At 37.3% G+C, this 18,822-nt stretch overlaps 1 protein-coding gene across 2 annotated transcripts in view; it reads right to left on the reverse strand.

Moving 5' to 3' along the window:
• Nucleotides 1–18,822, reverse strand: part of PRKG1 (protein kinase cGMP-dependent 1) — a 1,223,752-nt gene that overhangs the window by 1,070,767 nt on the left and 134,163 nt on the right. For both annotated transcript variants that reach the window (XM_004440002.3, XM_004440001.3), the window contains exon 2: nt 539–705. In XM_004440002.3, coding sequence (XP_004440059.2) covers nt 539–705 — 167 coding nt within the window. The remainder of the gene's footprint in view (nt 1–538; nt 706–18,822) is intronic.

The raw sequence follows: 18,822 nt of genomic DNA on the forward strand, positions 1-18,822 counted from the left end.
CAAGATTTATGAAACAAGCTATCACTCTTATCAATTAAGCAACTAATATGCCATCCAAACTTTATGATCTGCCTCTATCACACACATAAAACACGGAAAACATTCTCTTTTTATAGAAACATCATAGCAGGAAACCTAGTCATATACTGAAAGTTAAAGTTAGAGTTGAAGGCACTTTGACTATCTGACTAAAAATACTTCCAATAGACTTGAGCTTCCATTGAAGCTTTATGAGCTTGCTCAACGATCTGACAGTATGTGGTCTTATTCAGTGCAATAAATAGCCTTTCTTTCACATTATCATGCTTTCCCATGTCTGAAAAAATACTGGATTCTCAAATCAATATTCTAAACACAAACACTTCATACAATTAGTCAACCACGGTATCTAAGTAGTATCCCAACTCTTTTCAAACTGTTTCTCAGCAAAAAAAGGAAAAATAGAATTGTCTCATGTAATACATTGCCATCTGTGTGCAGGCTGATAAGTTGTAAAGGGAATATTTGAAAGTCAGAGGATCAGGGTTACAAACCATACCTTCCATAACATACACCAGTGATCCCACATCTCCTTCTTTGATGATGCAACTGTCTTTGCCATACTCCACTGGGTACATACAATCCACAATCTCCTGGATCTGCGACAGCTCCAAGTTCTTCATAAAGTCATTGTCAAGGATGGCTTCCTTTATGAGATCCTTAGACCTACAGCAAGAGAGGGAAGATTTACTGGCACATCTAACAAGTGCTTTCATAGTTTGTGAGGTTTAGCAGAGCCGTACAGTGTTTTGGCACACTCCAAATGCATTTTCTTGTTAGGAATCCAATAATTTTCTGAAAGGCTTGAGAACAAAGTAATTCCATGGCAGTAGAAAAGGCACTGAGAAATTTTCCTTTAAGTATCATTTAATGAATATGTCACCAACAAACAAACAAGTAAAATCATACAATTCCATTTTGTTTTAGAATGTTTTTCAACCACAAAGATTGTGGGAAAACCAATAGACAAACATTTCAAATTGAAGTTTACATCTTGGTTTAAGAATAAACATGCACAAAATACAATAAAATTTTGTAGAACAGACACTATTATTAGTATGTTTATATATTATAAAAGAACATCGGGATGTATTGTACTATACACAATTACAGTAAAACCAATTTGTTTACTTATCTTTTGTGTGCTTCTTCCACTAGACATTACGTTCCACGAGGGCAGGGATAATTTTTAGTTTCTTCTCTACTACATGCCTGGTATCTACTACAATGCCAATTATAGTTATGGGTGTTCAAGAAATATTTTGGATTAAAAAAATGGTAAGAATTGGATTTCTAATTAACTATTTGAAACAACTAGTAGACATGTCTTTATCCATACCTCATGATTCTTTAGAGAACATTTATTTCTTCAAGTAGCTTAAATTGAGGTAACCAGGCAGATAAAACTACTGAACAAGATGTTTTCAACATAACATGATTTAGACACGGGGTTAAACAGATAGTCAGTGGGAAAGATATTTACGAATTCTACAATTGGGATTCAGCAGTTAACAGGAAAGTTTTGCAGGACTTCAAAGATGGTGATAATTTGATTCTCTGGGTAAAAAAGTTCCAAATGACTCTCTAAGGATACAAAAATCAAAACAAAGAGAAACCAAGAAATATTTTGTCAGGAGGAGCACAATCAGAGTACTGTCAGAGAAGTTAGAAACTGGATAAGACAAAGGCAAAGACCTTAGCAACACAGAGAGGAAGCAACACATTTGAAATTTTATATTGAAAGTCTTAATTTAAAAAGGGTCTGACTACAAGATGGTCTTTGTCCACATTTGCTTAACAAGTGGCTTTCAGGCAAATGACCTGCAGTCGTGAATACTGACTAAAGCATTAGCCCTCCTCATTTCTGGGTGGCTTCTCATCAGGACCTCAGTGTAATTGGTCTAGCCTTCACCCATTGTTGTTTGTAACGATTTGGTTTTGAGTAATAAAAAGGTATATATAAAGAATGAAAACAATTGAAAATTTATCAATATGAAAAATATACTTAGAATGAACTGTTATGATGCAATTAAAATTGTTTATGAAGAGTGTTAACGATGTGAGGGAAATTCTTACGCTATTTTTAAATGAAACGGAAGGATACAGAATTATTTTTAGAATAAGAAAGTCTTTACGTGTTAAACGTAAAGAAAATAGGCTTTGAAGTTCAATATATCTGAGTCCCAATCCTAGCCCTGTTGTCTATTAAACCTTGAGCAAGTTTTCTTACTTTTCTGAAATTCCATTTTATCATCTGTAAAATGGTATTTTAATTACCAACCACCAACAGGTAATGTACATGAAAAGATGCTCAACATCACTAGTCATTAGGGAAATGCAAATTAAAACCACAATGAGATATCATCCCCTGCCTGTCAGAATGGCTATAATCAAAAAGAAAAGAGATAACAAATGCAGTGAGGATGTGGAGAAAAGGGCACCCTTACATATTGTTGGTGGGAATATAATTGAGATAGCCACTATGGAAAACAGTATGGAGGTTCCTCAAAAAATTAAAACTGGAACTGAGCCAGCCCTGATGGCCTAGTGGTTTAAGTTTGGCACCCTTCGCTTCAGTGGCCTGGGGTTGTTTCCTGGTAGCAGAACCACACCACTCGTCTGTCAGTAGCCATGCTGTGGTGGCGACTCACATAGAAGAACTAGAAAGACCTACAACTAGAATATACACTATGTACTGGGTCTTTGAGGAGGACAAAAAAGTTAAAAAGAGAGGAAGATTGGCAACAGATGATAGCTCAGGGTGAATCTTTCCCAGCAAAAAAAAATTAAAACTAGAACTACCATATGATCCAGCAATCCCACTTCTGGGAATATACCCAAAGGAAACAAAAACAGTAACTTGAAAAGATATCTGCACCCCCATGTTCATAGCAGCATTATATACAACAGCCAAGACGTGGAAGCAACCTAAGTGTCCATCGATGAACGAATGGATAAAGAAGTTATATATGTAGCTGTATACACACACACACACACACACACACACACACACACATATACACTTCATATATATATGTATATATACACAATGGAATATTATTACTATTTAACCATAAAAAATGAGGAAATTCTTACCATTTGAGACAACATGGCTGTACCGTGAAGCATTACACTAAGTGAAATAAGTCAGATAGAGAAAGACAAATACTGTATGATCTCACTTACATGTGGAATATAAAAAAAAAAAAACACCAAATTCATAGAAAAAGAGATCACATTTTTGGTTACCAGAGGCAGGGGATGGGGGGAGGGGTCATTGGAGGAAGGTGGTCAAAAGGTAAACTTCCACTTACAAGATAAATAAGTACCAGGGATGTAATGTACAACATGATGACTGTAATTAACACTGCTGTATGATATATAGGAAAGTTGCTAAGAAAGTAGATCCTAAAGTTTCTCATCACAAGGAGAAATTTTTTTTCTTTCCTTTTTATTGTATCTATATGAGATAATAGATGTTAACTAAACCTATTGTGATAGTCATGTCACAATGCATGTAAATCACATCATCATATTGTACACCTTAAAATTATGTGGTAATGTATGTCAATTATTTCTCAATAAAACTGGAAAAAAATTACCAAACTAACAGCATTATATGTGAAGACTGGTGAAAATGTAATATTATTTTCAGTAAATGGTGGGTGACAAAGGTGGTAGTAGTGTTAATTGCACTAGAAGTAATACAAAGAGTAGTAATAGAGTATACAAATATGACTTGAAACCATATCAGAAGGAAATAAACAAAATGTTGGTATCAGTTGCCTTTGGTGACAGAATTATATACTCTTCTTCCTACTTTCCTCTATTTATAAAATTTTCTAGAATGGACACGCTTTTTTATATTGAAAAATCTTTAATTTTAAAGGTAGTTTATAAAAAGTAACAGTGCAATGAGGAAAAATAAAAATAATCTACTGTTCATTTAAATAATGAGTTAGATATTTAATACTAGCTGACTGTTATTGTATATTCAATGTTACTTTTTTCAATAGACTCTCTTTCATATGGCCTGTGTCTAAATACTAATGGCAGGAATTTTCACCTAATAAAGAGATGGTGATGGATGACCAGTGGTTAAGAAATTTAGAATAGACTATGTAAAAGTCATTTGTGGGGCTGGCCCAGTGGTGTAGCAGTTAAGTTCACGTGCTCCACTTCAGCAGCCTGGGGTTTGCCAGTTCAGATCCTGGGGGAGGACCTACACACCGCTCATCAAGCCATGCTGAGGCAGTGTCCCACATAGAGCAACTAGAAGGATGTATAACTATGACATACGACTATCTACTGGGGCTTTGGGGAGAAAAAAACAAAAAAGGAGGAAGATTGGCAACAGATGTTAGCTCAGGGCCAATCTTCCTCAAAAAAAAAATAAAAAAGTCATATGTGAGATTTTTACTTTAGTTTGATAGGGCTATTTAGCTGTATTTTTTTAAACGTTTTTTTAAAATTCCAGCTTACCAAAACTTTATTTCCTTTGAGGCAAAGAGTTGCTTTTTATCCCCATCTATGATTTTCATGAGATCTCCTTTCTTTCTTCTTTTTTTATTTTTTGTGAGGAAGATCAGCCCTGAGCTAACATCCATGCTAATCCTCCTCTTTTTGCTGAGGAAGACCGGCTCTGAGCTAACATCTATTGCCAATCCTCTTCCTTTTTTTTTCCCCAAAGCCCCAGTATATAGTTGTATGTCATAGTTGCACATCCTTCTAGTTGCTGTATGTGGGACGCGGCTTCAGCATGGCTGGAGAAGCGGTGTGTCGGTGCGCCCCGGGATCCGAACCCGGGCTGCCAGTAGCGGAGCGCGCGCACTTAACCACTAAGCCTCTGGGCTGGCCCGAGATCTCCTTTCTTAATCTTCACCATACCTGACTTCAAGAATACAACTAACACCTTCATAGTGACACCTGAGATGTATTGTTCTAGGATTATTTTTCCAAATACCAGGATTTGTTTGATCTTCAGGAAATTCATTTTAATCAAATTATGTAATATTCTCTTTACTAAAAATTCTTTTATTTTCTTTGGGTCAGAGAGTGAGGTCATCAATGGATTCATATTTTCTAATATAACAAAGACTGGATGTTATCAGTTCCAGAATCCCAACTTTTAGCTAAAGATGAGATCTTATCCTTTGGGAAATACGAATAGTGCTACATTAAAAATCTAAGTCCTAGAAATGCCGCAAGTTTAGGAAAAAAGCCCTCTTCCAAAAAAAAATAATTAGCTCAGTCCAAAGATGATTAAAGAAAGCTACTTTCTCTCTTCTCACAAATAGTACTATTAACCTGTTTTATGAAGACAGAAAAGATGAAACAATGAGGTCTAACACAATCCCTTAGAATTATCCAAATTTTCCAAGTGCTTATCACAAAGTGTGCGGTGGGGAATTTCAGGATGCTCTTGCTGCTTAAATTTCATTTTAAATGGAGGACATTCAATCTCAAGTCTCTGATGAAACAAACTGCAGGCTTTCATACATGCTCTTGTGTCACTTTAAAACAAACTGAGAAATATTTAAGACCTATGTCCTATCATTTATCCCCTCATACAGGTATTGTCCGATAAGACGTTTGCCTCTGAAATGTCACAAATAATTCAACTCTGCCTTCACAGCCTGATAGAAATCTTACACCTCTGAGTAGTGTAACTCAAAGATGTTCTTGTCAGTGAGCAATACTTAAAGCCCTGCCCTTCATGCAATTTTCCTTTAAGTCCTTTCCCGTCGAGGGCTCGAAACCTTAGGTCAACTCTCATTAGTCTCCACTTGCTCCAACATGATAGACTATAAGCAATCAGCACCTCCTCCTAACTCTTCTTTGAATCTTTTTCTTTCCCTGAAGAAATAGTTGAAGACACTCACTGTAACTAGGATATGATGCTGCATATGAGATCAGCTGAGCTGTGTTATCAGTATAGAAGCTGCTATCACAAGTTCCAGAAGGTGGCTATTTGTTCTAACCCAGAGTATATATTTTAACAACATTTTGCAAGAATTCAGCAGCCTGACCTAGGCGGTATATGAAGCAAACACAAAGATCTTGATTTTTGATTCCTCCTGTCTGCTTCTGTGTACAAATAATCTATTTTTAAAAACCTTTTTCTTCCATGCCTGAAATTCATGGCTTTTTAAATCCAAACATCCATAAAAGTAACTTGGTTATTTCAAGCTAGCCCTATTTATTTGTCACTGTCAAACTGTCTGCCTCTGAAATATTGGCTATATATAATGGTGTGCTGGTAAACTGGCTTTCCAGGAAAAAAAAAAAAGCCCTGATTTCTAGCGTTTGCCAATTTCTATGGTATAAATACTCCCACCATAGCCAATTTCAAGCTACCAATGCAAAGTCAACTTGCTTGCAAAGTTCCTGAAAATTTAACAAGCAGTTATTATACAAGCCAGTACGAGTTGGCTCCAGCACATCACTGGATATAGCATATTTTTCTAACACCCTAAGAATTTAGTGTGCCTTAATTTATACATGCTGAAACCAACATGACGATCCTTTCCTTTCTTAAAAATTTCATTAGATGGTATACTATCCCCAGATAATTTAATGCCAGGATTAGCAACAGTTCTTTCAAACTTTCTTTTTTTTTTTTTTCGTGAGGAAGATTGGCCCCGAGCTAACATCTGTTGCCAATCTTCCTCTTTTTGCTTTAGAAAGATTGTTGCTGAGCTGATATCTGTGCCAATCTTCCTCCATGTTGTACGTGGGACGCCGCCACAGCATAGCTTGATGAGCAGTGCGTAGGTCCACCCAGGGATTGGAAGCTGCGAACCCTGGGCTAGAAGCAGAGCACATGAACTTAACCACTATACCACCAGGCTGGTCCCAATTCTTCCAAACTTTCAACTTAAGAAAATAAATTGGAAAGTCCACTTCCCTATTCACTTATTGCAGAGAACGTTCCTAAACAGACACAAAGAATATTTGATAGAAATTGTCTTTCTACACAATCTTAGGTAAAAATGGGCAACTCTATGGTGAGTATATACCTCCTTCTCTAACAAGGGAGAGCATATTCACTATTAATATACAGAGACACATTAGTTTTCTCAACATTAATAAAAGGATACTCTGTATTGTGGTTACCATACAGTAAGCTAGCAACATCTAGGTAGCATTAGAGTTATTTCATAAAGTGGGGAAGGCAGTTTCAGACTGGGTGGTCAGAAAGGCTTCTCTGAGCTGAGGACTGCATGACAACAGGCTCCAACCATGCAAAGATCATGGGGAAGTGCATCCTAGGTAAAAGAAAAAACAGATACAAAGGTCCAGAGGTTGGACTGAACTTGATCTGTTCAAGGATCAGAAGGGAGACCTGTGGGGCCGGCCCGGTGGCGCAAGCGGTTAAGTGCGCACGCTCTGCTGCGGCCTGGGGTTCGCCAGTTCGGATCCCGGGCACGCACCGTCGCACTGCTTGGCAAGCCATGCTCCGGCGGCGTCCCATGTAAAGTGGAGGAAGATGGGCACGGATGTTAGCCCAGGGCAAGTCTTCCTCAGCAAAAAGAAAAAGAGGAGGATTGGCAGATGTTGGCACAGGGCTGATCTCCTCACAAAAAAAAAAAAAAAAGAAGGGAGACCTGTGTGGCTAAAGCGTCGAGTGAGCAAGAAGGAAAGGGATAGGAGAATGAGATTGCAAAGGTAGGCAGGAGCCAGGTCTCATGGGATCTTGAAGGCTAGGATAAAGAGTTTTATTTTATTCTAAAGGCTTAGGAATCCAGTGAAGGATTATAAGAAGAGGTATAATTTACAGGTAATTTTTATATCAAACATAAAGAATAAATAACATAAATTTACTTTAAAATGTTACTGAGTTCATGGAGGTTTTCTGTCACATATTTCATCAATTAATGGATACTAAAAGCATAACTTATTATCATGTTAATAAGGAATTCATATAACTGAAACTCTTGGGAACCACAGTCTCATAAATCTTACATTTACTTGGACTTCGAATCACTGACTCTCAGGCAACTTTTACATAATAGGAAAGAATGAGGTCTCATCTCCAATTTCAAGCAGTCTCCAGAAGCCTAAAAGTTACTCTCCATTCACAACCTCTTTTTAGATTAGTCTCCCCCTCAAGACATACCACGCAAAAGTAAATATGCCCAAAACGGCCATGCCCAGAAATGTGAGAATTAACATCTGATCCCTTCATTTGACAAAGACTTCCAGGCACTTTAAAAAATAGTCAAAGCTATTAAATCATTACTAAGAATGAAAATCAGCTAAAGCAGTTAAAAAGAGTAGTATAAAACTTCTATAATCAACTTTTTGACTAAAAAAACTCACTACATCTCTTTAGCTCTCAATGATCAGTTTTAGGCTCAAATGTTAGGAGAGATTCAAAGTCACCTTGACTTGCAGTATAGTCTCTGCAGCTGGCAACTCAGAAGTCCAAACCCCCACTGACAGTTCATAGCTCTTTTACTTAGAGAAAGTCATTGTAGGGCCCCTTAAGAGTTTCTAATTCCAGGAGTCACTGCAGCAAGATAACTCTATCTATCTACCATGAAACATTCGATTAATCGCCTATAAGCAAGAAAAACTCTTAGAGTAGTCCTCTCACTGCCCCACCTATTAAGATTCTGCCCAAACAGTGGGTCCCATTTCTTGCCTAACAGCTTTCCTGAATGAACTCTCTAGGTATAATCTGGCTGAGAGCTAAGAAATATCAATCAGCCCACTTTTTTTAAAGATAAAATTTAACCCTGCAAAGCTATTGGCCAATTTAGATATTTCCTCAAAACTGAAAATCAGTTTTCAACAAGTTTCAGACTGTATTTTCACATCAACCAACTCTGCTATAGCTATCCCCAACTTATAGCAAAAACAGTCATGAAGAAATCAAAACTCTCTGTAGCATTCACACCTATAACCAGTATTTGATACAAAACATAGGAATCACTGGGCCAAAATATATGATAGCAACATAGCTCTCGGGTGACCAATGATATTAATCCTTTGTCTATCACATGCATCACAAGCAATTTCCAGTTGCCATTCCTCTTCTAACTTTTTCCCTGTAGTTCTAAATTAGATGAGTATCTAAATGAAATTTAGATATTGTAACTCTAAAGAAAAACAATAATTGGGGCAAGGAAAAGATGGTTAACTCACAAAATATTTGTTTGCTCAAATATCCTTTACGCTTTTTCTTTGTAACTAATACTCTCCCTTTTTTCTCATTGACTAGGAACAGTGCTAAGTTAGCTCTTGAAATCACTGGTTAGATGTTAATAGATGGAGCAGATTTGTACTAATTAAGGGAAAAGAAAATTACTGTTCTTTGTAGGTTTTCACCAACTTCCAAAAGTCAATATGAAAGTCTCCCATTCAACTATCCAAGTTATTCAGTGCTCCAGGGATGCATTTTATAGCTACTTCACACTAGTGAGCCTAACTTAAAAAAGGGCAGTCTCCAAAAGAGCCCAGATCAAACTCTTGTCCCGTAAGCTCCTCTTTCCTACCATATAAGTAGAACTGTGGGGTTTCACAGAAGTATTCCAAAGCACTTCCCATGAGAATAAGGACCATAAGAATTCCATAAGAGGGGCCAGCCCCGTGACCGTGGTTAAGTTCGGTGCACTCCACTTCAGTAGCCCAGATTCGTGGGTTTGGATCCCAGGTGCAGACCTACACCACTCCTCAGCCATGCTGAGGTGGTGACAATATAGGTACAGGTACAATATAGAGGAAGACTGGCACAGGTGTTAGCTCAGGGTGAATCTCCCTCACCAAAAAAAAAAAGAATTTCATGAGAATAAGACCATACACCTTCCATTACAGAATGTTAAAACCATGTGCCCTGATCTATTACAAATTAACTCTACTTTTGAAGTTTAGATATCTAAACTTCCCAAAGGATTGGGAAGAAAACATTTGGCATGTATTTATATGCCCATGCAATTCAATATTTTAAAGCAATTTTTTTCATCTTTAAAAACACACAAACAATTGATATCTTTTAAAATTCACTTGTTTCCAACAAGGACAACATGATTGCACCATGAACATCCATTAAGTTCCTCACCACCCAGTGTGATCCTGCCTACAGGGCATAGATTGGGAGCCATGATGTTTTGTCTAGTCCTTTGAAACCCAGTAGCTCATGTCATTACCATGTATTATACACTGTTATTTCAATCATTTCAATGGCTTGATTTTAAAATCAATCATCAAAGAAATCATTTTAGAAAAATTCTGCTGCTCAGATGCTTCTCAGATTTAATCTCTGGGATAAACTGCCTTACATTTTAAATTACCTTACGTTTGTTTGAATTCAGTGGCAGGAAAATAACACGTTTCTCTACCAACCCCCCACCCTCAAAATGTGTATACTTTCTCTTGGCTGAAAATTATGACTTGGGTCATTCATTATTTCCTCTGGTGATGCTTCCAGGAAATTAGAGTCAAATTTAGCCTTGTTACAGTGACTTGCAGGTCTTAGGAGGCAGATCATCTACTTTGATGAACTTGGTTCAATTTCATCTCCAGACATCTTAGTTTGAATTAGGCTTTAATACCTTAGACACTTTGAGTCTGCCTGAAGGGAGATGGCATATATAGAGAGAAATTTTTTAAATAACTAAAATTTAAAAATCAAACAATCATGCTCCTAGTTGTAAAAGCTCTGTGGTTTCCAGGCTTCTTAACCAAAATGAAAAAACTAACCAATAATGACAGCATGAGTCATCATCATAGTAATAGTAGTACAACTACTACTATTTGTTAAGTGGTTACTCTACATTATGCAAGGAATAGTCTTACCTCATTTAAGTCTCACAATGACATGCTAAGTTTGCCATGGTGGCACTGAGGCTCACAGCAGTTATATCATCTGTCCAATGTTGCATAATGAGCGAGTGACTGGTAGAGTCAAGATTTAAAGATAAATCTGCTTGACTTCTAAGCCGCACTCTACTAAATTGTTTGACTTCTGAGCCCACAATACTGAATTGTATTGCTAATTTGAATAAATTATTCCAATTATAAAATCCAAAAGCAAAGGTTCTTCACGCTTATCTCTTAATTCTGCAAAAGTAAGAATGCTATGCTTGGATAATATGACCTTGTATCTGCAGAGAGCATTTCACGCTTCAAAACAATTCCACATTTAACATTTCATTCTATTCTTGCCACAAACCTGCGCAGTAGGTAGAACAGATGTTACTATTATCCCTATTTGACAGATAAGAAAACAAAGGCAGAAAGGGGTTAGATGCCTGCCAAGTTCATGTTAGAGATTAAAGTACAACTCAGGTCTACTGACTACCAGCCTGATATAAACACTTACCAGACCTTTGTTCATTACACACCTATTCATATTCTCTCAGTGTCTCTCTATGTTTTTGTTTCTCTCTGTCTCTCTCTCTCTGTCTTTCTCATACCTTCAGCCATTTTAACGCTCAAACTAACTTGGACAAAGACTCAACAAATCCACTGCACCAGTATCAGCAGGGAACTGTGGCCACTTGACAGTAATTTTATGGTTTAAAAAATTCTGTGATGGTTCATTCAGAGAGATTCCCTTTCTGATCTAATTCATTCTCCACATTACAGAAGTTTGAGCATGTTTTGTGGCTTTTACAAAGAGATAACCTCTAACACAGAAACACCTCTTGAATTCAGCAATGGAATTCAACTTATTTTGATTACAATGTGTTCACATTTGTTCTCTCCTCTCTGTCTTGAGCACACACTCTTTCTCTCTACTTCTCTCCTTCCCTTCCTACAACCCTTGCCTCAGATGAACTTGATGTATAAATGTGGAAGGGGAATAAAGTGTACACAAATCTACTATCACTTTGGATGAATATCTGTCTTTGAATTCAAAATGAAATGGAAGCTTTCACTATGCTTATAGGATAAAAATATAATATTCCAAGAAACACTGCAAAATGTCACCACTTTGTAATTAGTGACCTATAATATAGATATATTTCAGAGAAGTCTGAAAATAAGATACTAAATATTAAATGCTTTCCATGTAAGTATTTTTACAGTAGAGATATACTATGTGGGATTTATAAACTTAACAAAGCAAGTTAGCATAATGGTTTATGCAGTGTAATTTAATGAGTTAGCTAACTTAAATTTTTACTGGAGAAGACAGAGAGGGTAGGAAGAAAGTGAGGCAGGGAAGGAGGAAGATAAATGAATGTAATTTTATAACTTGAATCCACTGTCTGTTTATCATCTTGTACCATGCTGTCCTTTAAAGGTTTGTCCCTTTCAGTGGCAAATAGTTAATATTTCCAACACACCAATTCTAGGTTCAAATTCAGCCACAGCAGGTAAACACAAACAATAGTGATTGATGGGTTTAAAACACAATAATAATTATCCACAAAGTGATTTAAAAAGTAGCCTAAAGTTGCTGCTGACATAAGTACAGTATTTATGGAAGTAAGCCATACCTACAAATCTGAAAAATCAGTCCCCAAAATGTATCCTTTGTAAAATAAGGTCACAATTGTCAGTGAGAGAAGGACAAGAAGAAATAGAGAAGCCATAAAGAAGTTTAGGCAGGCCATGAAGTCAAGGAGGTGAGTCTAATAAATAAATGCAGAAGACATGGAGTTCATAACACAAAGTATACTCGAATTTCAAACAAAATATTTGCAGGTACAAAATCTAATACTGTCTGACTGCCTCCAGACAGACAAAAGGGGAACTTAAGGGCTTTGCCAGGCCGAGGTTCCAGAAGTCAGAGACTGGCTATAGAAGAAGGAGAGTTGGTCCATGAGGTTGTGGGGCACTTGAGATAAACAGCTTAAGGAATTAATCCAAAGGGAGTTCTGGCACAGAACTGAGCCCAAGACATTGGCTCTTCAACCTGAGGCAGTTGGATGCACCAAAAGGATTCAGAGGGCAGACACGAGGCAGTGCTGCTAGAATATTCCTGGGGCAGTAGTTCCCAGGATTTCAGGGGACTCCATTTCATGGAGTGCCTGTGTTATGAGCTACCCACAGATGGGAATGTACTATTAAAGACGCAGGGATTGTTAGACAAATGTTCTGCACACAGCCCTTCCATGGTTTTTATTTTTTTGTCATTCTCTGGAATGAATGAGGAGAGCAGAGAAAGGGATGAAGGGATGTGAAGAGGGGGAGGTAATCCATGATGACACTCTAACTTTCCTTGTGGATGGAGTCTAGGTAAAAGGAAAGCGGCCTAGGAGAAAGTCTTTTGGTAATTTTATTTGAGGTGCTTTTGTACATATTATCTCACCTTATCCTCCCAATTAAAACTTGCAGAAATAAATCAGTCATGCTAGTTAGAAAAATGGTTGATGTAACATTTAACTTCCACCTCACAGCCCTTCGTCAAGACCATGCTGCTCCAGGTATATCAGTTAGCCTTTATACAGTGGTCTGCTCAGCCTGGACTTTACATCGTTCATTCATTCATTCAACAAGCATTTCTTGAGTGCCTCATATACAGCATTGGGTGCGCAGGGATAAGTAAAATAGACATTGTTCCTATCTCCTTGGAGCTAAAATTCTAGAAGCAGAGGAAAGACAACAGAGGTAAACAAACAAATAACATCGTTAAAATTGAGCAAGTGGTTTTTTAAAAATTATTTTATTGAGGTCATATTGGCTTATAACACTGTGTAAATTTCAGGTGTACATTATTATATTTCAGTTTGTGTATAAACCGTATTGTGTTCACCACCAATAGTCTGGTTTTATCCGTCACCATACATATATGCCCCTTTAACTCTTTTGCCCTCCTCTCACCCCTCTGGTAACTACCAATCTGTTCTTCTTATTATGTGTTTGCTTGTTCATCTTCCACATATGAGTGAAATCATATGGTATTTGTTGTGCCATTTGTAATAACATGGATGGACCTTGAGGGTATTATGCTAAGTGAAATAAGTCAGATAGAGAAAGTGTTTGAAAGGTTACAAATGGGTGCTGAATGCAGAATAAAGGGGAAGACCTACTTGGGATCCAAAATAAAGAACTGTCTGAAAATGTACTATTTAGGCTGAGATTTAAGGATAAGATGAGGCACCCCAAAGGAGATCTAAGAGAAGGGCACTCGAAGCAGGAGGAAGAGAATGTTTTCTGGCTCAAGTTTAGAAAAGGAAGCCACTGTGAGCTACAGCCTTTTGATCAAGAGAAAGGATGGCTGGAGATAAATTTGGAGACATAAGCAAAGGCTCGTTTAGACAGGGTTTTGCAGACTGTGGGAAAGAACTAGATTCTTAGTGAAATGGAAAGCTATTAACAGGGTGAAACAAGGAGAGTGAGTGACATGGTCTGATTTATGTTTTAAAAAGATCACTTAGGGGGCCGGCCCCGTGGCTTAGCGGTTAAGTGCGTGCGCTTCGCTGCCGGCGGCCCGGGTTCGGATCCCGGGTGCGCACTGAGGCACCACTCCTCCAGCCATGCTGAGGCCGCGTCCCACATACAGCAACTAGAAGGATGTGCAGCTATGACAGACAACTATGTACTGGGGCTTTGGGGGAAAAATAAATAAATAAAATCTTTAAAAAAAAAAAAAATAAATAAATGCTCAAGTGGATGCTGAGATGCATCAATGGGCTCCATACAGTGCCATCAGGAAGCAGGTATCAGAACAGGATCAAACACACTTTGGTCTTCAAAGTAATAAAGACACTGAATAGTCATAATTTCAATTTAACTCTCCTCCCTTTGTAAAAAAAAAAAAAAAAAAAAAAAAAGATCACTTAGGATTTCAGCGAATGAACTGGGGCAACTGCAAGTGCAAGGAGAGCGGAAGGAAAGCTCAGAAAAGATGCTACTGGGCTATTTTCAAGTAAGACATAACGATGGCTTAGATTAGGAGGGTGACAGTGGAGATGGGCAGAAGCGCGAATAAACTAAAAGTATATTTTGCAAGCAGACGCTACGGGATTTACTGGTAGATTGAATGTGGGAAGGAGGGAAAGGGAACAGCTGTCAGTTTCTAGCTTAAGCAACTGAATATACGTTGGTGCTGTTTACTGAGGTAGGTTAGACTTGGAGAAGATACAGAGCGCCAAACAAACCTAGGGGTGGGGTCCAGGGAGAGGAGCCCACAAAGGAGATTGAGAAATACCAGCAACAGGGAAGTACAGTTCAGGGAGGTGACCACGGGTAGGAAGCATTTCAAGGAGAAGCTAACTTTTCCTTTTGATCCTACCATAGGCATATTTTCCAATGTGATCAGTTTTAATCACTGGTCTTTCTAGTTCTAACATGATTTGGTGATTCATTATAAATGAAGAGTGTGCTTTAGTCTAGCAACAATAAGCACTCCTCCACTGTGCTAATTTTTTTTAAAATCACTTAAAAATACTTTTACTATGGCTTTAATCCTCAGATGACTTTAAGCATAAGGGTATCCCGGCAACTGAAACTTGCTTGGAAACAGAATTACTTGAAAGAAAGCCAGCAAGACTTACTGTCACCCTTCACATTTAAAAAACCACACATAACACACATATACCACACATACTAAATAGACATATCTGATGTCTACAAAGTTTATTGTAGTAAGTTACATGGAGGGAAGGTCACATTATCTGTTAAAAAAAATCCTGACTATCTTAACAGGCTGGATTCCTCTTTATTTATCAGAGAAAAATAGCAATCAACATGAATTAAATCAAAATTAGGCTTCCATTTTTGGAGTCAGAAGGATTCCTTAGTGTGGAGGAAATACACTTGTTAGCAACCTGACAGGATAATCCATATAGGAAACTTGTTTAACAGATTTGATTCTCATACCATGTTACTGCAGATAAAAAACCATTAAGCAGAAAGGCAGGCAATAGAGAATATGAAAGTGACTCAATATTAATCATACGTTGACTCATTCGACATCGTGTAAGCCTCATTACCCTCCCCTCCATTTATTTCCTAAGCTTAGAATTGTATTGTAAATGACACCATTCAGAGAAATGACTGCATCATGAGGATCATTAAGATTTCTGAACCGAATATGGTATTTTGGCGGTTCTAAATGTCAGTAAAGCAAAGCTTTTGCTCAAAGTTAATAAAACGAATATCTCATTTCACTTTTGACTCTTAAAGTTACTAGCATATTCATTATTTATTCCTTACATTCATGGATAATTTCAGCCATTAAATCCAGCTTCTTAGCTACTTTTTGAAAACATGGTGGGGAGTAAATATAAAAGTAAAAAGTAAACACTTTTAATTATAATTTTAATTTTAATCTACTTTTTGGGAAATGATGACATGCTAAGCTACCTGTTGATCCATACTCAGTTCATGCCCACTTGGAATTCTGCCTAAATTCATGGAAACAGATGCTCCATTGCTAACTTACATTAAATTTGGCATATAGTTTTCTTATCCTCTCCCTGATACACCCAACAGCGGCTTCCATTGTACATTATGGGAACCACCAAAATGTTACCTCCTTTCTTAGTGAAAGTCTCAAAAGTAACTTTCAACTTATCATGGTCCCCCATCATGCCTCCAGAAAAATCCAAATGCGTTTTTTCTTGCAACATTTAAGCACCAATCTTTTCTTGCATCATTCTTTTAACTAAAGCCTTAGCTCAGCCTTCAGTTATCTCTTACTTAAACTAGTATGACCTTTTCTCCCCATCTAATATCAAATGGTCGTAAGAGATGTTATTTCAGCTTGTTAATCTGAACTTGTCACTCAGCTTGTCATAGCGTAAATCTACTATAAATTAAAACCCTGCCTCACTAACTCCAACCTTGCATCCCCTTTGGGATTTGTGACGATGACTTGCCAATTCAGTGGGTTAACTCCAAATTTCTTGTCTTCTATTTCTTTACCAGTTGCCACTTGTATTTCAGGAAAACTTATTTAGCATTCCCTTCCTTATAGTGATATCAATAAGGTTTCTATTTGGTCATAGCTTTCTCTAAGTCACTGTATAGAACACTATCACATAAGATTATTAGATTATTTCCATCTTTCAATCATTCTCCACCTACACTGGGCATCAAAGTCAACTGGGGAGACTTTTTAAAGATACTCAGGACCTACCTCAAAAATCTGATTTCAGTTGGCCCGGGATATGACTCAGGTGTTGGTGTATGAACTGTCATATGCGTGTCATAGCACATGAAATATATTTTAATTACATGTACACATGTAAAAATATTTTGGATTTTGTTAAATCTAAATTTTTATGCAGAGTTTACCAGTTTTGATCCCTAGTTTTTACATTCCTCTTCACTTCAAGGAAAAATTAATCAATAAAATGCAGTCAATCCAAAAGAACATTATGGAAGACACAAACAATGTGGCAAAAAAAATCACTTTTTTTGAGTTTGCAAAGGAATTGTAAATACTAAACTTTAAAAATAAAAGAATGGCACACATACAGAACCACAGGAAACTTCTCAATTACAACTTTGTTTGATGTCAGAGCACAGGATCAGAGGTTACCAGGATATTTATTCTCTGAAATACTCTCTTTCCTTTGCTTATATGTTATCAATCTACTAATTTTCCTTATCTCCTCTTTCTGTCTCCCTCCTCCTCCCTCCAGCCCCTTCTCCCTACCTCTCCGTCTCTCTCCCTCTCTCTGCCTCTCTCTGACTTTGACTCTCTGCTATTCCCTCTCAGTCTCCTTACCAGCTCCTCCTTCTTACCAACCCACTTAACATTTATAGTTCCTGGGGCTCTACTCTAAGCCTTTTTTTCTCTTTTAATTTAACATATTCTCCTTAGATAATCTTCTTGAAATTACTATTTATACGCTGACAATGTTTAAATCTGTATCTCACACCAGACCTCTTTCTAGAGCTCCAGCTGAACGGCTTCTTGCCTACACAGGTTCCTCAAACTCACCATGGTCACAACTGAATGCATCTTCCTTCCCAACAAATCTGCTTCTCCTCTAGGACTCTCAACCTTAACTAGTAGCATCACCAGCAACCCAGTTGCTCAAAATAGAAATCTAAAAATCATCTTTGACTTTATCCTCTCTCATACTCCATATCCAGTCAACAAGACCCCTTGATCATTTCTACCTCTTAAATTTTTCTTGAATTTATTCACTTCTAGTCATTTCCATGCCACTTCTAGTTTAAAGTACCTTCATCTCTCAAATGGACTTGGTTTCTTAATCTCCAAATTGGTGCTCTGTATCTATACTTAATCCCCTCCAGTCATTTCTACACATTGTTGTAATCTTTAAAAAACAAAACAAAAACCTGCATGTACAAGCTGTGAAATCCAAATAAGGCCTACACCTGAGTTAATAACATTGTATCAACATACAGTTCCTGGTTTTTATACTATATTATGGTTATATAACATATTATCATTGGGGCAAGTGGTGAAAGGGACATGAATACCCTCTATACTACTTTTGCAAGTTCTTGTGAGTCTTAAACTATTACGAAATAAAAAACTCTGATTACATTCTCTGCTTTCTGCCCCACTCTTTCTTAAAATCCTTAAATAACTTCCATTAAACAATACCAACATTCTTCCACTGACTTTCAAATCCACTCAAGTTCTGGTCTACATCATGCTCCATTTTTCTTTCTGGACTTTACTACAACTATACCAGTCTTCCCTTAATTTCTCAAAAAGGACACTCTCTCTTGCCTTAAGAACTACAGATAAGCATTCTCTCTACTTAAAACAGTTTCCCCAAATTTTTGTTGGGCTTATCATCTGCCTGTTCTTCAGCTCTCTGCTAAATGTCCCTTCATCAGGGAAGTTTTCGCCAGCCATTCTCCACTGATCCATCCCTGAAAACTAAATGAATTCACCCT

This window comes from Ceratotherium simum, chromosome 6, assembly GCF_057802395.1.
Source record: "Ceratotherium simum simum isolate JZ-2026a chromosome 6, ASM5780239v1, whole genome shotgun sequence".
NCBI lineage: Eukaryota > Metazoa > Chordata > Mammalia > Perissodactyla > Rhinocerotidae > Ceratotherium > Ceratotherium simum.